The 22,914-nt window shown below is 24.3% G+C and overlaps 5 protein-coding genes across 5 annotated transcripts; 2 read left to right on the plus strand and 3 right to left on the minus strand.

Moving 5' to 3' along the window:
* Positions 1 to 523: 523 nt before the first annotated feature.
* Positions 524 to 1,036, plus strand: PGO_127210 (early transcribed membrane protein; the record flags this gene model as incomplete). Its single annotated transcript, XM_028689511.1, has 1 exon — positions 524 to 1,036. One exon carries the CDS (start codon positions 524 to 526, stop codon positions 1,034 to 1,036), a length of 513 nt encoding a protein of 170 aa, XP_028545312.1.
* Positions 1,037 to 3,399: 2,363 nt separating this feature from the next.
* On the minus strand, positions 3,400 to 4,304 carry PGO_127220 (Plasmodium exported protein, unknown function; the record flags this gene model as incomplete). The annotated part of the gene is made up of 2 exons (XM_028689512.1): positions 3,400 to 3,937; positions 4,102 to 4,304. 2 exons carry the CDS (start codon positions 4,302 to 4,304, stop codon positions 3,400 to 3,402), a joined length of 741 nt encoding a protein of 246 aa, XP_028545313.1.
* A 5,551-nt stretch (positions 4,305 to 9,855) lies between these two features.
* On the plus strand, positions 9,856 to 10,899 carry PGO_127230 (40 kDa heat shock protein; the record flags this gene model as incomplete). Its single annotated transcript, XM_028689513.1, has 2 exons — positions 9,856 to 10,186; positions 10,331 to 10,899. 2 exons carry the CDS (start codon positions 9,856 to 9,858, stop codon positions 10,897 to 10,899), a joined length of 900 nt encoding a protein of 299 aa, XP_028545314.1.
* A 2,493-nt stretch (positions 10,900 to 13,392) lies between these two features.
* Positions 13,393 to 15,216, minus strand: PGO_127240 (Plasmodium exported protein, unknown function; the record flags this gene model as incomplete). The annotated part of the gene is made up of 2 exons (XM_028689514.1): positions 13,393 to 14,955; positions 15,127 to 15,216. 2 exons carry the CDS (start codon positions 15,214 to 15,216, stop codon positions 13,393 to 13,395), a joined length of 1,653 nt encoding a protein of 550 aa, XP_028545315.1.
* A 3,427-nt stretch (positions 15,217 to 18,643) lies between these two features.
* On the minus strand, positions 18,644 to 19,675 carry PGO_127250 (hypothetical protein, conserved; the record flags this gene model as incomplete). Its single annotated transcript, XM_028689515.1, has 1 exon — positions 18,644 to 19,675. The coding sequence occupies one exon, from the start codon at positions 19,673 to 19,675 to the stop codon at positions 18,644 to 18,646; it is 1,032 nt and encodes a 343-aa protein (XP_028545316.1).
* Between the last annotated feature and the right edge of the window lie 3,239 nt (positions 19,676 to 22,914).

Genomic DNA, 22,914 nt, shown 5'->3' on the forward strand with positions numbered 1-22,914 from the left:
CTCTTTTATTGCGCATGCACAGACACATAAACATTTTGTGAGTGTTAAATTTTGTGAATTTAACTGGTGATTTCAAGCAGAGCAATGAAACAAAAGGGGGTACACATAACACATATAAATGGAATTTTATTGCAAATATATTTACGGTTCATATACACGTGGTGTTAAAAATATGTAAGATGAAATTTAATCGACATCATATTTAGCATGTAACAAGTGAAAATGCTTAAAATGATATGAAACAAAAAAAAAAAAAAAAAAAAAAACTTAAAGTAAGAATTAAAAGTGTGCGAAGATGCTATTTGTTATAAAATTAAAAAAGTGACATTTTAATTTAACAAAATTATGCTAAAAGAATTGAATAATTATTCTGACAGATAAAGAAAAAACGTTATTTTAACTATGCTTGTATATACACATGTAAATGTATATACATATGTATATATATACATGTAATATATGTATAAATATTTTTTATATCTTTTTATTCATATACTTCATTTTTATTTATTTGTTACATTAAATGAAAATTACCAAGGTACATATACCTATCCTTATTTTACTTTTTTGCATTTTATTTGAGTATCTATTATGCAATGACGTTGCAAAGAAAAGTAACCTACTTCATATGAACGCTACCCTTAAAAGTTTAATTAAAAAGGATAAAAAGAATGTACTGTTAATAGTTGTGAGTGTAATGCTAGCTGTACTTCCATTAGTTTTAGCTGGGTTGGGAATACATTATAAAAGGAAAAAACCTTCTTTTTGGGACGATTTGGGTTATGACGCACATGGTATTTTAAACAGTACAATTTCACAGGGAGTATGGATTGCAAAGAAAAATATGACTAAAGACAGAATTCCCATAGATAAGTTATTACCACGAATTGATGATATAAAAAGTATAATAAAAGAAGAATTGGAATATAGAAAATTAGACATTAATAGATATGACGCATTACAAATACAAGATTTATGTAATTTTTCACTTTACAATATTAGAGAATCCATGTTATCATTTCAAAGAAATGCATGATTAAGCAAGCGGTAAATCACTCAGTAATACAAGGTAGAGTAAAGCTATTGATGGTTGCATGCAAATCAGAAGGGGGTACACAGATATAATATATTTTAAATTCAAAAATGTACATTTTTTTTTCCATATTTTCTTGTAGTTAAAATGTGAAAGATATTTCTTGTATTATTTTGTTACACGATTGTTAATAATAACATGAAATATTTGTATATTTATTTAAAAATGTAACATGTAATAAAAAATAAATGGCGTTGCACATTATTATAAAAGGATACCCCAATCTTTATCGTGTTTGTCCCTATCTTTTTTGAATACTGTTAATATTTTTTCTTTTACGTTTTATTTTTCCTAAATCGTGTGATTTTTGATTTGTATTTTTCCCTTTATAAAACGCTCACTGAAGTTATTTTTTTAAAAATTCATCATGATTTTATTACGCGTTGTGTGTATAGGGCGCACAAATAATGAAGATTAAATAAATTAGAAAACACACAATCAAATGTATGAATTAGAAGAGTACGTATATTTTTTAGTATTTAAAAAGTAGCCTGTTTGTAAATTTAACTAAAGGTAAAATAATTTTTTCGTTTATTTTGTTTTATTTTATTATGTTATTACTTTTTTTTTTCTTGTGCGTTTAGAATAAAGAAAAAAAAAAATTAACTTTTACAGCGTGCATAATTATGAATATATTTCTATCTTATTGGCTAAGTATATAATGAATATTCTAATAATTCTAAATTTAATATAAAGAAAAAAAAATTATTTTAAAATTATATATATATTTTTTTAGTTATTTACTTCTTTTTGAGGATTATAAAAAAGAATTTTTCTATAGGGTAATATATAATAAATGACGTCTTTTAATTATTCTACTGAGGAATGATTAACCCTTAAGAATGGTTTTTCAAAAAATGGGCATTTGTCATAACAAATAAAGAAACATAAAGACTATTTAAAAAAAGCAATTTATGTATTTCTCATTATATCTTAAAAATATTTTATATACATGACATAAAATTCTGATGGTTTTTTGATAACTTGCATTTACATTATAAGAACATAATATGGGATGAAGATTCTTTTAAATATCATAAATTATTTGCAACATAGTATCATTTTCGTGTTTTTAATATTGGAGTAAATAAAAAGTGAAATAAATTACTTCATCATTTGATATATTATGAATTATAAGGAAAAATATATAATAGTAAAAAGTTCCCTTGGAAAAGCTAGCTCATATTTTGTTAATTGTTAATACGTATAAAACTAAAATAAAGCAAGAAAAAGTGCTTTAAGTTTCAACGAAAGATATATTATAATAATCAATCTTTTAAACTACGTGTTTCACATAACATTTATGTTATTTTTGATGTTGAAAAAATGTAAAGAGGTTTTGAGGAATTTTGCTGCTAGGGAATAATAAAAACGAAAGCACACTGGATTATTTAATAAGAATGGATTCATTTTTTCCCCCTGTTTTTTTTCTTTTTTATTGATAGAAAAGTTTATTAAAAATTCTATTTCGTCAGCATGATGTTCAGCATATGTGTGTATATATACAATGAATACAATTTGTTTTTTTTCATCTTTTTGTGATCAGGATAAATGTACCTTGTTATTATTCATTTTGATTTAGCTTGTAATTATAAAGCTGTATTATATTTTACCTATCATATGAACGTATCTACATAGCATGGGGTACATAATTCAATTCATATGAATATTTATTCGACGTATTATTGTTACCTACTGTGGTGAAACATCTATAAGTATTCGGTTTTATTTACGCAAACCCTCTTCTTGCATCATAAAAAAATAAAATTTTACTTACTTCCTTTTGAGAAAGTGATTTCTCATAAAATAAAAATTGTAATAGACGTCATAAAAATGTTATAATTTGCTTAAGAAGTTATATTTTTAAAACAATACAGAAACAAACTGTACAAAAAAATAGGTTCAGGAAAGAAAAAGGACATGCTGTATGTATAAATGTATACATATATATGTATGTTTCAAGAAAAACAACATTTCTTTTTTTCTGGGTTTATATGTACCCAACTTGAATAAAAAACGACTCGTTTTCTATTTGCACGTAGAAAAAAGAGTGAATAAAAAATAGGTGTCTGTAACTAAATACTAAAAAAATCACAATGCTGTAATAATCCATTAGATGAACCCAGTTTATGGTATTATACGTTTAGGTTAAATAATCTACATACGTTAACAAATACTAATGTTAGTTTTTGTATTTTATATATAAAAACATTGATGATGAGGAAACCTTAAAAAATTATATTCATATATTTGAAGCTTATAATTAAATGTTCGTTCCAATATGATATTAGAATTATTCTTCCTTCTTACCTTTCTAAATAATGCTCTGGGTCATCTCTCAAATCCCATTCTTCCTTAATCATTTTTAAGAAAAGCTTAAAATCACTTTCACACCACTCCATCATAATTTTGATAAGTTTCTTTTTTTCATCTAAAATGAGGGTTGAATCATAAAGATTTTTTGTTATAGAAGAATATAGACCCTCTGCATATTTACACCACCTCGTTTTCCACATTTTATCGCACCAATAATGATTCATATGATCCGTAAATTCTTCATATCGATTTGCAATATCTGCCATCATGTTATCAAACTCTTTTTTGCTATTTTCAATAAGTTCTTCTAATGTTTCACTGTCATCAATATCATTTTCTTCAAGTGAATAATTAGAATTATAAAATTCCAAGGTGTTTTCGGATTCATCTTGTTGTTCTAATGAATTTTCCTGTATTTCTTCAGGTGCACTGTCAATGTAATATTCGGCTATACTTCTCTTATATATTATATGTGTTCCTTTACCATTAAATGTGTTTTTACAATAGGTAGAGTATTTATTAATATCCCTGTTATTGAAAATTAATGGTATACATTTAAGAATATAGTTCTTATTTTGTTTGTATTACTCAACAGCTTCCATGTGACAAAAAATGTACACATGCAGGGACGAAAGCATTTGTACACACACGCATGCATATGCAAATATAACAATATGATGAATAAATTTTACTTGCAGTCAAAGGAAAAGCGGTGTGTCCAGAATAAAAAGGTTAAAGATATAATATTAACAAAGAAGGCTATCATAAGGGTTTTCATATTTTTTGATTTCGATTTTACAGTTGCGGTAGAAGATTCCAGTATAAGGGCATTTTTTACTTGAACGGATTTACTTCTAAGCTTTGAATAATCTTCTAAGTGATTGCAGAAGTACATCCTATTAAAATAACATACCTTCAAAATGTCATAATAAATATATAATTTTGAGCTATTCTATAAGGGGCACCTTGCTATACTTGAAGACTCTTATATGATCAAAGAAAATGAAGTAGATGTGATTTGTAAAATGATATGTAAAAATATATATTTTTTTGAATATATTTTTAGGTGCCAAAAAAAAAAAAAAATAAAATAAAATAAAAATAAATAAATGATGTGTTGAAAATTTTAATTAGGAAGAAGAAAAAAAGGAATGTGTTTTGGACATAAAAATTAACATTTATATGATTTCACAAAACACCATTCTGCAATGATATGAATCAAATGAATATAACAACACCATATCGTTTAATTCGAATGACTTTGAAAATGATTAGATTTCATCTAAAAATAAGCAAATAAAAACCAACTTTAAAATCATGTTTCCTTATTACTTCAATTATTTGTCAAAGTGTACATTTACTAAAATATACTTTTAATGCTTTTCCATAAGTTGTATTAATGAATATAGATATAAACCTCGTTATGTTATAATTTTGCTTAATTTTATATTTGATTTAGTTGTCTTGCATTTTTTAAATTTGTGAAAAAAAAAAAAAAACCTTCTTCTTTTGCATCCATTTCACTATCTACCTTTATTTTTATATACGAAGTGCAAATAAGGTTTGAAAAAAAATAAAATAAAATAAAAAAGGCAGGGACATTACAAGGATTCATCATGGTAGAAAAAAACACAAATAAATATTTTATATTGTTGTGTACTCATATATTTAGAACTCAATTTAGTATATATAATATTATATACATTTATATATATTTTTTTTTATAGAATAATTTTAGTGCTCACTTAAGGTAGTAGCGAACAATGTTTCAGCCTTTAGGATTTATTTTTTCTTTAAATTAGAGCATCATATATTAATAGCTCAAAATTCCAACATTATAAAAGTATATTGTATAATATATGAGAGTTCTTAAAAAAGCATGTTCTAATAAATAGAAGGGAAATAAAAAATCATTTCAGAGAAGCAAAATTAGGATTGCCTAGCTTTTAAAAAAAAAATATTGTTCAAATTTTTTTTTAACATCTATAATTAGGTTTGATGCTGTTATAAAATATATAAGTTGCACACGATAGGGTTTCATAAATGAGATGAAGTATTTGCAACTGAAAACTGAATTTACATATTTTATAAATTATTTTTAAAAGGTAAAAGAAGACGAATAGAATATTTTTAAAGAGAAAAAATATCAAAAAAAATAAAATAAACAAAAAAAGTAAAATGTAGGGTTTGCAACAAGCTATCATTTTTGAATAATATTTAGTAGTTTTATAACTCAGACTTTTAATTTTATAGTAAAATAAAAACTGTGGGAGGCACTATGTAATAAGAATGTGTTTTTTTCGTCAAACATCGAAAAATTATTAGTAAATATATATATAAGAGGCTTTTTATCCTTAGACTTTTCAAAAAATTATAAGAATATTTTGCTCTTTTTTTTATTTACACCTGAACTTCGTTTAAATTTTATGCAATTTTTCTAAAATACACACTTTCAAAGTTTAGATAATACTATAGAACTTGTGTTAATATTGTTAAATTATCTACACTAGTCTTTAGTGTTTCTTTTTATAATTTGAATAATTCTAAAAATTAATCAAGATAGTTTACGCACACACTATCTTCTTTATTATGCTAAATCTTGCATCACGCAAATCTTAAAGAGTGTTATTAATAATGCAAAACATATAAAAGTCAATTTTTCAGTTGTAACACTTTTTCACAACATCTGTACAATTTTTGCTTTCAAATTATGAAAATGGGGAGGGTTCAATATCGTAACTCATATTTTTTTTCAATTAAAACAATGTTATTATCATAATTAGAAAAAGCAAAAGAAACTTCTTTTTTTTTATGTTTCATGTGTTTGACATCACCTATTAAGCAACAAGCACTTGTAATACACAAAATTTACATAAAATAATATTAGGGGAATGAACTAAGTTCGATTGAACATATGAAATATTAATAAAAAGGGTAAAGTTATTTTGAATGGCAAGTACAAAAATGTCGTATTTATTATAAACTATTTAATATATATAATATATATAATATGTTTGTGTTGCGATTATATTTCTCTGGATCTACCAAAAATGTTGGTTGTTACAGAAGCTTTCTAGGGAAATCCGTAGGCAAAAAAATATGCATCCTACACATTATTTGAACTTGTTAGTTTATAATGTAAAACCAAATAAATCAGCGTTATACAGAAAAACATAGATGTTTATTTTGTTATTGAATTGTTGAAATATACAATAAATTGTTACCTTTTCAGTACAATTTGCAAATGTGATTTAGCAGGTGTATAATAATTTCTAGATTTTTATTTGATTTTGTTATTCTTTAAAAAAATTTGTTTTAAATTTTCTTAAGTATTGCAAGGAATTAAGAAGTTTTCATTACAAAAAAGTAAATGCGCGAGTGTAACAAAATTTCTGAATAATTTACATTTTAAAAAGCTTCATATATCTAGCTTGAAACCACAAAACTGTGTGTGAAAATATATGTATTATGTACATTACTACTATGGTGCACGCAAATGAGTAATTAAGATAATTTTTTTATCACAAAAAAATGTGCTTTATGAATTAAAAAAAAAAAAAAAAAAAAAAATTTCATCCTTCTATTATTTTTATTTTGTTTCATTTTTTCTTATTTTTCACCGCATTCAATTGAAGCTAACTTGTTTTAAATTGTGAAAAAATCGAGATATGTATATATTTTTGTGGACAAAAGTACTGTAAATATATTGCAGTATTAAGAGAATTTTACTACGTAATAATTTGAATTTTTTAAAATTATTTTTTGAATTATATGCATTATAAATAATAAGAAAAGAATCGGAAAAAATACATATTTGATTCCACACACACCCTCGGTAACATGTGCATAATATGCTCATTATTTTTTTTAGTAATTCCGGTAAATTAAGTAACTAAATGTCAAGAAGTACTGATAATTTTATAGATGAAACAACAGAATAGAAACATATTATGAAATTTTTTACACAAAAGAGTTTTATAAGGAAAAGAAAAAAATTATCAACAACATACTATAGAAACATTTAACATCCGTTATTACATGGATTACATACATCATACGTACGTATACATGTTATTCTTTTGTAAGTTTTTTTTTTTTTTTAAATAGCGTGTCATTATTACACTTATAAATATATTAATTAATTTTTAAAATAAATATCTTACTACCCTTAAACATTGATGCAACTGTTCAGCGGTGTGGGTTTTTCTATTTACAAACATGTAATATATATTATATGTAATACCACCACATTTATCTGATTAACTTGTTTTCCTTTTTATCATGTTTTTTTGAAGTTACTTCTTTATTCTAAGTTTTTATTGTTTCCCTTATTTATTATGTTTTATTTCGGATTTTTCTTTTTAACAACCTTATGGCACTTTTTCCCTTTTTGATGTATGCTATAAAAGGATATTTCTAAATTTATATATAAAATAAATATATATATATTATGACATTTTTTACTAAAAAAAAAAAATTGCTTCTATGTAAAGGGTATATATATTTAATTTAATATGAGAACGCCTCTTTTTATTTTATTGCCTGCAACTTGCATAGTCGTATATTTTATGTATACGACTTGTTCAAATATTAATAAAAATTTCTATAGAAAAAAAAAAAAACAAAAAAACATCACATATATTTTTTTTACGCACGTGAAAAAATTGAATGCTATCATATGCGCAAAAAAAAAAAAAAAAAAAAAAAAAAAAAAAATGTTTTAAAAGGATGTAGTAAATAAGCCTTAAAAGAATTCATTAAAAGGCTACAGCTAAAAAAAAAAAAAAAAAAAAAAATAAATTTAAATTAACCACCACGTCGTATACAATAATGCTATGCTTAAAACTAAGTGTAATATTACTATATTAAAATTATTTGTTTAGATTGGTGGTTCTAATTATAGTAGTACATATTTATCATACATATATTAAGTCAAAAAATTTATCCATTTGTATTTATAGTTTTGTTCTTTATAATTGCTATAATCTCCTATTTTATAATTGAGTTTATACTATATTTTAAAAAACGTTATGTTGTTGTTTTGGATTCATATGAATAGGGGTCTTAATTTTTAAATAAACCATTAAAAAACTTTCTTCTATTTAAAAGTTATAGATTACTTATTATATTTTATAATTTTTTTTTTTTTTTTCATGTTGTAGTTTTTAAAGATTTTCAAATAACTTTTTTTTTCTATGTTCATTAACCTAATATGAAATTAAATTGTTAAAATTTTAGTAGGTCATTAAATATATATTTAATAATATGTTAGTTGTTTTATTAATAACATATGTATATATATATATATATATTTATTTTAATTTTTTATGATGAGTGAGTTATACTGTTCTCATGTTTTAGGGATGTTTTATTAGTGTAATTTTTTCTAAACTTATACTGTATAATACATGTTTTTATTAAGCTATTAATTATAGTTGTGTATATATATATTTTAAATTAAAAAAAATTGGTACATTATTTTGTGTCAAAGTATTTAAATTCCAGACACCAGCCTATTTTATGGAAACAACAATAGTGTAATTATTTATTTTAACACAGGATAAATGGCAACTCTTACGAATTATCTTAGGAGAGAAAAGCTAAATATTTTCCCCGTTTTTGTTAAAATATTTTTTTTTTCTATCCTAATATGGATTCTAACTTGTTTTAAATATGTGAGAAAATGATAAAAATAATTAAATTTTAGGATTGAAAATTTAGTGATTTTTTTACATAGAATATACTATATATGTTGCACTATTTTTTTAGATTTGTCCATATACACATTTACATACATTTTATATATATACACCATTCTGTAGAATAAAAATGGCATAAATAATGATGATGAGAGTATTTTTGTAAAAACATTGGATGCAGGAACTTACAGGTTGCTATCAGAGAAGGCAGAAGATTTCAGTTCTCCCTTTACAGGAATTCCAAATAAGTCAAAGGTTGGAATAAAAGGAACACAAAAAAGAAATACACAATTACAAAATAATAACCTTGCACATAAAAATGAAAAAATAAGAATACTTTAAAAGAGCCTTACTCATTTTTACTCATTTTTGTGAAAATGCAAAAAAGGATAAAAAGGAAAGATGTGATAAAATGAGAAAAAAGTTATAAGAATTTAAATAATAATGTTGTAAATTATTAAAAGAGAGTAATGAAACGTCAGAGACAACATCACTGAGAAGAGAATATTTAATTATTTTTAGATATTTTATATATGTAGTTATGTGTTCAAATATTTCTTTATTTACGAATTTCTTTATTTGCACTTTTCTTTATTTACACTTTTCTTTATTTACACATTTCTTTATATACACGTTTCTTTATTTACCCCTATTTTTTGTTTTTTTATTTAGGATTATTACGCTATATTAGGAATTTCTAGGGGCGCTGATGAAAATGAGATAAAAAAGGCCTACAGGAAATTAGCAATGAAGTGGCACCCGGATAAACACTTAAATGAGGAAGATAAAAAAATTGCAGAAGAAAAATTTAAAAATATTTCTGAAGCTTATGAAGTTTTATCAGATCCAGATAAAAAAAGAACTTATGATTTATATGGTGAAGAAGGCGTGAAAGGAAATATGTCTGCTGATGATGTCAATTTTTTTAATGCTGGAATGGACCCATCTGATTTATTCAATAAATTTTTCAATTCTAGCAACAGTTTTTCATTTACATCAGTTTTCGACGATGATTTCTCTCCATTCACGTCCTTCGTTCATAATATGAATACAGGACCTGGAAGGTCTGGGAGTTCAGGTTAAAAAATGGAAACATGAATTAACTGCACTAACATAAGTGTTATGATTTTGTGAATTCATGTATACATCTGTACACGCACAGAGGCATACGTATATACATATATATATATGTGTATATTTTAATCTCCCTCCACAACGACAGGAAAGAATTCGGAAGTTTATAAGTCAGATACATACGAAGTAAGTCTTATGTTGTCATTGGAAGAGTTATACAATGGATGTAAAAAGAAACTCAAAATTACAAGGAAAAGATTTAATGGAACTCAAAGTTACGATGATGATAAATTAGTAACTATCGATGTAAAAGCAGGGTGGAATGAAGGAACAACAATTACATTTTATGGAGAAGGTGATCAATCATCTCCTTTGCTAGAACCAGGTGATTTAATTTTCAAGGTAAAAATAAAAGAGCACGAACGTTTTATAAGGGAAGGTAATAATTTGATTTACAAATGTCACGTGCCTCTAGATAAAGCCTTAACAGGCTTTCAATTTGTAGTTAAATCATTAGATAACAGAGAAATAAATATAAGAGTAGATGATATTGTTACACCTAATTCAAGAAGAATGATTCCAAAGGAAGGAATGCCTTCTTCAAAAAATCCAGCAAAACGTGGAGATTTAATAATTGATTTTGAGGTTATATTTCCAAAAAGCTTAACCAATGAAAGAAAAAAATTAATAAGGGAAGTTTTAGCTAATACATTTTAAAAGGAGTGTATTGAAAGAAATTAAAAATATTGAAAAGAATGTTACATGATAAAGCAAAAGGGAAGAATAATAGAGCCCTGCAATATTGTGTAATTTCCTAAAAGTTTATTAATGTTAGTTAATATCAAGCACATTCGCATGCCGTGTTACCAAATTAATCCAGCTACTTTTTATGCAAGGAAAATTAAAGAAATTTAGATTTTTCCTAAATAATGCACGAAACAAATAATTAAATGAATTTTTTTTAATCCTTAAAGAAAAATAATATGTTGTAATTTTTTAAACACATATATAATATTTAATTAAATAGGAATTCTTCACTATTCTTTTCTTTTTTGTACATTCTCCATTGTTTTTCGTTTTATTATTATTTTTTTTTTACTTTTGGAAAATAATTTGTAGCTATAATTATATATAGCGTTCATATATGTTTTTCATCATAAAGCTAAATTAACCATCATATATATATATGTATATATGTACGTGCATAATATGTATGTTTATATAGCTTTTTGGGAAGAAAAAAAAGACAAAAGAATAAACTCTTTTATAAATTTTTTTTTTTTATGAAATAAGTATTAGGTTATTTTAAACACAAAATAATCCCCTAAATTACTTAACATGTACATACATACAAACGTAGAGAATATGTTGCCCAATGTCCCCATGGATAATACCTTAAGAGCAAATAAAAAATAATTACTCATAGAATACACTTTAATACATTATACTATTGGAACATTTTTTTTTGTATGTAAGAATTAATGCATCTAATTTAATACTCTTTAATGGTATCTTCTTAAGTATAATGTAATATTTGGTGCTATGTAACCCGAGTAAGCATGATTTACATTTTTAGGAAATATTAGCACTGCAAGTTACAATGTTTTTATTATAGTTTTTATCTACTTGTTTAGAATATTCGGAGTAATATAAAAAATACTATACAGCTTGATTTAAGTAGCAATTAGGAACAATCTATCGTTGTAATTTTTCTTAATCAAGAACAGACGGAAAAATAGTAATGAATAAATTTATAAAAGTCAAGTAATACATAATTTATTTTGTTATTATATTTTTCTTCGAAACATGAAAGAATTTTTTACATGCTTTTGAAAACAGGATTAGCTATTTATATTGGAACATATAACCTAAAGCTAAGATTGTTACAATAAATGATAATTCAAGTATTACAAGGAATTAAGTTTATACAACTATTAATCTTCAAGTTATGTATAATAATATAAACATACATTTCAAATAGAGCAATTGTTTTGTAAAAAAAAAAAAAAAGAAATATATTCTTTTTTATTTTATTCTCAGTGTAACACTTTCCTTTGATAATCATTAAAGGGTCAAAATCAAAAAAGGATTAAAAAACACGTTGATCATGGAGGTCTGAATATGGGAAGTTTATTAATACATATTTTTTTTAGGATCTATTACACTAAAACTGTTTCGTAAATGAAACCAAGCCTGAATCTTTAATAAATAAATACCTTATGATAAATTGGGAGTGTCACAGCAAGATTATGCTTATAAGGTTAAAGAGGTTTATTAACTTAACTTTTGATGTAGAATAGTGAACACTAAACATGTGAACTGATTATGGGGTATGTCGTGATATATATAAGAAAATAATAGAACTGTGCATAAGACGGTGAATATATGTATGGAACGCCATACAAGAAATGTCTAGATCAACATGTAAAATGAACATGTGACACATAAGAGAGGCATATATAACTGAATGCGAGATATTTTTTTAAATATTATAAATTTTTTTTGAAAAATAATAAAACGGAAAGGCAAAGTGCACCAAAAGGGAATTATTATGTGCAGTAAAAGGTTACACAAAAGAGGTTATATAAAAAAGAATAAACACTAATGTATTTCTTTATTTAATAACTGCTTTCAGTGCAAATTAAATTCTATTTAACGAAACTATTATATACATTTTAATCAATACTTAAAAAGAGTTTTCAAATGTTAATAACAAAAATAGCTATGAAATAAAAATTCAAATACTTAGGGTTTAATTATATTAATTATCACTTCTTACAATATCAATATAATCATATATGTAGGTACATATGTATATATATATATATATATATAAGAAGTAACTAAATACAATACTTTTTAGAAAAATATAGTTAAAATTTAAAAATACACAATAGAAAGAAATAAATATCATTGAATATTTTCCCCGAACTAATTACACAAAATTAATTATTTAAAAAAACAATTTAAATATAAAAATGTTTTTTTTTTTTTTTTTTTTAGGGGGGAAAACAGAACTGTTATGAAAGGACTTTTTCTAAAAAAGATAGAGAAGATGAACCAAATGTTGTATTAATGTTTAAGAAATGTGCTTGTATACACGGATACATAAAAACATGTGTATACAGCACCCATTTTTGTATTTTGAATACATAAAATGTCATGTATATGCAAACTATATTTAATTTGTTGATTTATTAAAATAAATTTTTAATTTCGGGATTTTGGCATCGCTTTAAAACGATAATTAAACTTTTTAAACATTTTGTGCATTTGTTTAATTTTATTTAATTTAATCTCGTAGTAAACTACCATAATAAGACCAACAATACAAAAGATAGAAGCACTTATTTCATATTTTAATGATGCAAGTATCAACACGGTTACAACATTAAGCATAAGTGGGAAAAATAATCTGTATTTCTTTAGACAATGTGACATAGTTCTACCTACAACAGTTGATTTTGAAGAATACTTGTTGGAATTTTTTATTTTCATTGAATGTATCATTTCGAATTCAAACATTGCGTCTAATTTTCTTAGAAAATTGCGTAACGAAAGTTTTTTTTCATTTGCTTTTTTAGCCTTTTTTGCTTTAACATACTCTTTTTTCATTAATTCCTCCTCTATTTTTAAACGACTATCTGGCTTTATTTCACATGTTTCCTTATAATTAGGTTTTCGATTTAACATATCAAAACGGTCATTAGTATTGTCAATAACGCTTGGAGTATGTCGTGATTTAGAATTGGTATAATGTTTTGAACCATTTATAGCAGACTTAAAATATCCTTTTTCTTTTAATGTATTAAATTGTTTAACGAAATCGTCTTCTTCTTTTAATGCATTGTATTGTCTTTTGAAATTTTCTTCTATGTCGAATAATTTGTGTGGTTCTTTAAAAATATCATCATAATTCTGCTGTGCACCGTTCCTTTTCAAATTATATTTACGTTTCATTGAAGTTGATGATTTTTCATGATCGTAAGCAAACTGTTGATTATTAAATTGTTCAAAAGAATTGACATTAGAATCTGGAGAATGTGGAAATGTGTGACAACTATCATTAGAATAATCTAAATTTTGAAATTCACCATATTTAGAATTGAGATTGCGTGAAGACGAAAAACTATCACAGTTATTATTCGAATTGCATGTGTTTGGATATTTGCTATGGTTAAAATTGGAATTACGTGTATTTGGATATTTGCTGTGGTTAAAATTGGAATTGCGTGTATTTGGATATTTGTTGTGGTTAAAATTGGAATTGCGTGTATTTGGATAATTGCTGTGGTTAAAATTGGAATTGCGTGTATTTGGATAATTGCTGTGGTTAAAATTGGAATTGCGTGTATTTGGATGCTTATTATAGTTAGAATTAGTCTCTTGAGAATCTGGAAATTGTTCATAATTATTACTAGGAAAAGGTTTACTGAATAATTCTTCACAGTTTTTCTTAACTCTCGTTTGACTTGGGGGATTCTGAACTTTTGTGTTTTCGTTTACTGCGTTCAACTTTTTTTGAAATTTCTTATCTTTTAGTAATTTATGAATTCGTTTTTGGATATATTTATCTTTCAGTAATAAAGATAATTGTTTTACCAATGTTTTTTCATTATTTTCTGAGTTATCCACATATTTTTCTTTGGATGACGAATCTGTTTGTTTGGGATTCACAATGGTGTCCTCCTCCTTCAGCAGTCCACTAGTTCTTAGTCCCTCTGCGACATTTCGCTTATTTTTAGCTTGACATGATTTCCCAAAGGATGGTAACTGCAAAAGACAAGCGTTATTTTTATTTTAAAAAATATATGCATTTTGACATTAAAAAATAGTTATATTAAAATGAAAGTAATGTAGAATAAACCAAAGAAAAATCAACTACGAAAAAAAGAAAAAATAAAATAAATTAACACATTTAATTAATTATCACCCCCTCCTTACCCCTTCTAAATGTTGCCATATCCATATTAAAATGGAACATATAAAAATTTTAGTAAACAGACGTAAGCATCTATTTATCCTTTCTTTCATGCGTTGTTTATTTAATGTTATTAAACTGTGGGAACAATAACAATTTGTATTGAGTACGATACTTTCCTAAATAACCTTAAATGGTATAGTTGTATAATATTTACTTTCTCAGTTATAACATGTATTTTTCATTTTTTTGGGGATGTTAGAAATGGCTTAACAACCGACCCTTTAAACATTAACTTAAGAATTCCGTTAATAATGTTATATAATTATAAAAGGCTTACACAAAAAAAATTCCCGTTGGAGTAAAAATATATTTAGGAAAGTGTTTCACATAAGAAATGTTTCAAAATAAGTTTAATGTAACTGTAAATAATAAAAAAAGGCTACTAATTTGTAAAATTAACTAGTGTAATTATTATATTTATTCACAATGAATTAAATATTGAAAAAAAATATAACAATAAAATAGAAGAAAAAATATACCCCCCAAAAAAATACGGCTGAAAGGGGGCTATTTTGAAATGGGAATACATTAATATTGTAAATGAAGAATTTTTTTTAAAATAATTTACTCTTTATCTTTTTTATAAAATTCATTAACATTTATGAATTTGATAGTTATTATAATTAAAAATTAATAGTTATATAAAACGTTAAAATAATACAGTAATTTTTTTATGCTATGTTTTCTTCAGATGTTAATTAGGGCATTTGGAAATGTATGGGGATTGTGGGAACTATTATCATTAAATACATTGACAGTAAAAGCTTTTAATGAAAATCGATGAAATATAATTTCAAAAGATAAACGCACAAATATAATCTTTTTTTTTTTGTATAAATACGCATAAAATTATGTAAATTTTTTATAATTTTTTTTTATTTATTTTTTTAATTATCAGATTAGTTTAATGTATTTGCATTCTTAGTAACCCAAATAATTTTTTATTACAAGGAAAATGCAATCACAAAATCTAAAAAATTATTTTATAACGGTACGAGAATATTTTTTTTCATAAAAATTGTATTATATATATATTGAGTATAAAATAATATATAAAGATAAAAAATGAAAAAAAAGAAAAATGAACTTAAAAACAAATTATATGTGTATTTTATATTTTTTTTCAAAGTTTGACGCATTTGCAAATGTTTCTACTCGACATGATGATATGTGAAAATCATTTAAGTATTTAATTTTATATCAAAAATTCCTCATTTCATTTTGTTAATTGTATATGTATAAATCTATAAACACGTTTACCTGTATTATATCATATGTGTTTATGATAAACACTTACATATTAGAATGTGCTTAAATACTATGTTTGAAAAAAAATATCATGACTTAATATTTTTGTTGTTCAAATTAGGTAAAGATGCATGTTTTCTCATACCATTTTTGATTATGCAAAAGTGCTGAGTAGTTACTTATATATTAAGGAATCATTTTTTACTTCATTTAATTATGAAAAGTAGAAAAATTATTAAATTATCAATTATGTAAAACGCTTCTGTAATAACATGCGAAGACTGGAGCTGTAGAAATGTTTTAGGTGTATACACGTATTCATTCTCAAAATTTTTGGTAATACTTTTATTACACCTTTGTTGTATAAATCTGTTTTCCGTCACATAAATTGTGGGAGAGGGTAAGCATATCTATGGAATGTGTAGAATAAAGATGAGTAATTTTACTGTATTTATTTGTTAGACAATTATATATTACTTCTATCTTGGTGTATATGTCTAATAGTAAGATAAAACAAAGGATAAGCAATTTATAAGGAGAAAGTTGATAGATATGTATTGAATATTTTTCCAATATAATATGTTGACAAGAACATATAATGTGTATATGATAAGTAAAGAGTATACGAATATGCATCAAAATAAACTAATAATATTTATATAAAATGTGATAACTGTGTTTTAGTGTAAAATTGCGTAAATATGTGAAATGTCTCTGAGTAGTGGACTATATAAAAGTACACTAAAAAAATGGATAAACCGAAAACAGTATATAGGAGAATACGCAACATTTTATGTGTTTCACCAACGTCTTTTAAAATGACAGGTGTACTTATATAATTTAATTGTGCAATGTTACATAAATTAAAATACAAAATTAATAACCGCAGCGACAATTTATGCAATTTTAGAAGTAACATTTTCGTAAAAATAGGATTACCAAATAGGAAAATTAAACACTATACACTGAACAAGAAGATACAGTTATACCTTTTCTATGTGCTTATAAATTACACGCTAATTTCCTTTTTTTTGAGTCATAAAAATATTCACAATAGTGAATTCCATCTCACAAAAACATATATTTATATTGATGATGATAAAAATTAGTGTTATCTTATATTAAATAATAGAATAATTATATTGATTTTAGCTTGTAAAGGTTAGTTAAGATTTTCAGTACTTATTAGATCGTTAATATATTCTGCTCTATGTAATAATCACACATACATGTGTTTATTAGTCTTGGTTCCCCAATATAAGGTTTTTCAGAAATACTGGGCTATGAACACACACTTTTAACTCCTGCTTTAATATACCGATTGAAGAGCTAATTCTTTAAATGTGTAAAACTTTTTAATTATACATATAAAATAACTATAAACGGAAAATTATTATTTTTAAAAACCCAATATGCATTGTCTAATTATATCCCATTAAAATCAATGTCGTGCAATAAATATTTCATAAAGAACTAGTTAAGGAAACTGTATGTAACAAAAAACAATAATAATCCCTAATTTTATACACGAAATGGTATAATATAGATGGTAAAACAAAAGGGTTCTTCCATGTACCTATATTTTTAAGTAATCATCATGAAGAAATGCTATTATCTATAACGGAAAGAAATAATTCTCGTCTCATCCTTTTAGACGGTATTGTGAAAATCAATACAATAAATAGGTTGTAAATATGAAACATGACTGTTATCTTAAATATATTCTATATTATAATTTTTTATTTAATTAAAAAGTATTTTTTTTATTGTTCATATTTTTCAGAATCAAATAGATATATTTAATGTGACACGCATATGTGAATATATGCTCATAATATATATAGTAAGCACACATATCGAAATAAAATGATTTTTGTCTAAATAATATTTTTAAATATTTATCACCACACTGATAAATATAATAGTCAAATATGGTGAGTAAGATGTAACAAATAATACTCGCACATGGAAAAATAAAACACTTTGATTAATTTAAAAAATAAGTATGCACAATAAACAAAATAGCTCAAAATGGCCCTGTTCTTGGTGAGACATGTAAAAAATTTATTATTTAAGTAATACGAAAAATTGGAAATGACAAATTTACATAAAGTACAAACTAATATTGTTTGTTTTATATGAAAATTAAAATAAAATAAATATATCACATATATTACAAGCGGCTTAGTTGTTTGCATATATAAAAGATGTAATACAAATGCTTTTAAATTATGCGCAAACTAATGATTTTTTATTTATGAATTTACAAGAATTAAGTCCTTTATTACAATTATTAGCTTTCTTTATTTCTATTTTCTTAACCTTTTCCTGGGAGGTTATATATTTTAGAACCTTTTTATACTTAAAGGTAACATATAATATTGATATACTTGTCAATATAAAAGCTAAGGGAATGGTATAAATCTTATAATCGAATAATAATGTAATAAAAGAAATCATAGAAAGTTTAATAATTGGAGAAAGCATCTTAAGCATATCTTTAGAACTCATTTTAGGTTCCTTTCCATTAACATCATTATTTTTTTCTTTTAGCAATACATCTATTAATTGTGCTTCATAATTGGAATCAGCCTTTTTTATAAAATTAATTATCCCCGAAACAATAGGTATTTTTTTAGATTTCTTATTTCCTGAATCATATTCGTTTTTTATTTGATTTGTTCTTTTGTTTTCACTTGTACGCTCATTTTTGCATTTATCCAGATTTCGATTTCGTTTTCTATACTGGTGCGCATTCAGGTTGCCAGATGGGTTCATATTTGTTTTTTCTATTGAGCTCACTTTCTGGTTTTTAAATGGGTGCATATTTTGGTTTCTATATGAGTGTACATTTTTGTTCACATAAGAGTGCATATTTGGTTTTACGTATTGGTTTATATTTCCATATTCATGGCGTGGAGGACAAAGATATGGGTTTAACTTATTACATACATTGTTAGTATCGAATGTTACAGTGCTAGCATATGATTCTGAAGGAATGTGTGGTTTCTTCTTATAATTCACATGATTCGTCGTTGCAATATATTCAGTGTTAAAATTATTAGGATCCATTAATAAAATAAATTGTCTTTTAAAATTTTCATCCTGCATACAAGCTTTTAAACGATTTAAAAACATTCTATCATCTTCGTCTACTAATCCCACTAATTTTTCTTTTAAGAATAAATATTTTTGCTCAAATTGTGTTTCTTCATGTCCTTTCAGTAATCTGCTAGTTTTTAAACCTAAAACATTAGTCATACTTCCCGTGTTAAGTGATTTTCCAGATTTATGCTAGAAATTGTGGTAGCATTCAACATTTTAAATTGTATATTTTCTTTTATATATTAATAATAAAAAATACGCATAATGAAAAATAATAATATGAAAATATGTTCAAGAAGGAATAGACTTAATTTTTATGTTACCTCATTTGAATATTGGCATATCCACGCCAAAATGATATAGGTGAAGATGATTGTAAAAAAATATTTCTTATTTGTATGTTGTCTCATCGTGGGTATTTTTAAAGTCTATAAATTTTTTATAAGAGTATATTTTAAAAAGGTCATTTTTAATAATATTAAATGCAATCGTTTTAAGTAGAAATTTTCTTATTTACAAATTTTCTATTACTTTCTAAATATTAAAAAATTTTAGACCTTGAACTAAAAAAAATTGAAGCATTTTACCGAATGTAAGAAAATAAAAAAAACACATTAAAAATATTTAAAAGAACAGTAATATAATTAAAATAATTTAATTCAAAAAAAGCACAAAAAAAAATAATAAAAACATTTAAAATATAACGATAGAACAGATTTTATTTTAATGGGATCTGTAAAAAAATAAATAAAAAAAAAAAGTAAAAATAAAATCAATATCCTAATTCTGAAAAAGTAAAAAGAATAAAAAATAACATTTTTTCCTCCTTCCCCTTTTTATTTATTAGGATATATTGTTTCAATTTTGTTCTATAACACAAAATAAAATTTAAGTAAGTTATCTTTTTGCTGCTATGGTATTCCACTATTTAGAATTAATAAAATGTAATTTTTTTAATTATTAAAAATAGGTTATTTTACCTAAAAGAAGTTCATATGGCATTTTTGTGGTTATTTATAATAGATAACTAGTAGTAAATGTGAAAAATAAAAAAAAAGTACAAATTAACATGTAGATGTATAGTAAAAAAAAATAATGTAAAAATCGCACAAGTGTACATGCACAACATAAATTATTTAAAAAAATATTAAAATAATTAGTACGTTAAGCTTAAAAAATGAAATGGCGAAGTGAACATCTTCCCTTAATTTTCCTCATATTGACAATATTATTTATTATTTAAAGGTGTATATATATTCATTAAAGTTTGAAAAATCATTTTGTCACTCTTCAAGCATGCGACACTTTTACCCATGAATAACAAATCAGGAAAAAATTCTAAAGTCACAAAATTTTACGAGGTCATATCTCACTTTGTATTGACTTATTTTCTGGTTATGGCAATGGGATGAAAAATGGATTAGAAGAAATACAATAAATGAAATAAAACAGATATAAAAGTAAAAACTGTTTTTTCATAAATTCTTTTGCAATATATAATAACTATGGTGGAAATTTTTGCATAGAAAAAATATTAAATTTATTAGAAGCTTTAAATTTTTTGAAACAAAAGAAATGATCAAAATAATGTCCTTTAACCTTGCAAGTTTTTTAAAAAAAAATTGCATTCTATAAAGTTTATTATTTCAGGTGTTATAACTTAGAGAATTTACTTTTTCAACATGGTTAATTAGTCCTAAATTTATCAAAGGATTTTTTTTTTTGGTACATGAAATCGGGGCGTTAGATTGATATAAGGAGACACGTAATATTGACATAAAAAATAGACATCTGATTCCTTGAGACCCTATCCTTTTTGCAGTAGTAGCGCACAAGATGATAAAATGTTTCGAAATTATGCATAGAATATATATATATATATATATATATATATATAAGGTGAAATAAACTAATTATTATAACGTAAAAGAATATTCAGGAAAAGCATTAAGAAAAGAAATGAAATTTTTGTGTTCCCTTTTTTGAAAATACAATTATTTATAAAATTTCTCCACAATGTATTTTCTTTATTGCCATATATATAACAAAGCACCTTTTAACATCTTTCTTTTATTTAAAACTTTTCGATAATTATATGTTGTGCTTTATAATAAAATTTATCAATTAGTCAATTTTTTTATTTTCCTATTTTTTAAGAACACGGCAAGTTGTGCACAAATGATATGTAATATTTCGTCTTATTAGGACAAATATAATAAAATGTGCGCAACATTTTTATAAATATTTTATAGGAAATTGCTAGTTTTGCAACTAAAGATTATGAGCATAATCAATTTTCTTTTTGCATTTTTTCCAACGTTTAACTATAGACACTGTGCATCAAGCAACCTTTCCTGTAAAATGTGAGTGAACAATCAAACATTTTTACATCCCATAAAGGTACGTTATACGTATTATGAAACAGAGTGGCACTATATTGGATGATTGTACACCTTGACGCGCGTTATAAAATTTTTTATATACTTATTTTTCATTATTATGGACACCTCGCCAAAAGCTAAAATGGTTTGCTAAAAAGGTGTATGAACTCTGAAAACAAATATGTCTTTTAGGATATCTTTTGTAAGATGTCTGAATGTAATGAGGAGTTTAAAAAAAACTTTTGTATTTTGTAGCTATTTCATAAGACAAGTGTTACATGAAGTGAATATAATATATAAACAAATTGTCTGTTTATGAAATACTTTTAGGAAATATTTTTATATTTTCTTTTTTTTGCTATCGTGATTTGGGTTTTAAGCAGAAACGTGTTTCTTTGAAAAAAAATTCGATTATTTTTATAGAAAAATAAAATGCGTGCATGTGTGCACACTGAACATACAAATTAACAGTGTGTATCATTATGTAGAGATAACGAAACGATTAAGTACCAATTTGATATTTATTACATACATAGTAAGATACTTTAATAGTAGATAATATTAAAATATTTTGTCCATATTGTACAATGCTTACTATGAAATCATTTTATAATTGATAAAAATGCTATTTATTAAATAATTTGGGGTAATGCACATCACTTGATGCTATGGGTATAACATAAAAAGGAAAATTAAAGTAACATTAATATATCAAAAAAATGTACAAAATATATGCTAAAATGGAAAAAAAAAATGTACCTATTTCTAATTACACTTAAATTATAAAAGATTATGTACACATTTATTACGTCAATATTACTATTGAGATAGCAGCTCCAAGTAACAAATTGTTTATCTTAAAATATTTAATTTTTCTTGAGAATACGAATGTGTGAGAAGAAAATGGTGTTGTGCACATATAACTTTATGTAAAAATTAACTTATAATACAAATTACATAAAATATAAGACGAAAAGGAATTACTATTATTTATTTATTCATTTATTTATTGTT

The sequence above is a fragment of the Plasmodium gonderi genome (genome assembly GCF_002157705.1).
Source record: "Plasmodium gonderi DNA, contig: Chr12, whole genome shotgun sequence".
Lineage (NCBI taxonomy): Eukaryota > Apicomplexa > Aconoidasida > Haemosporida > Plasmodiidae > Plasmodium > Plasmodium gonderi.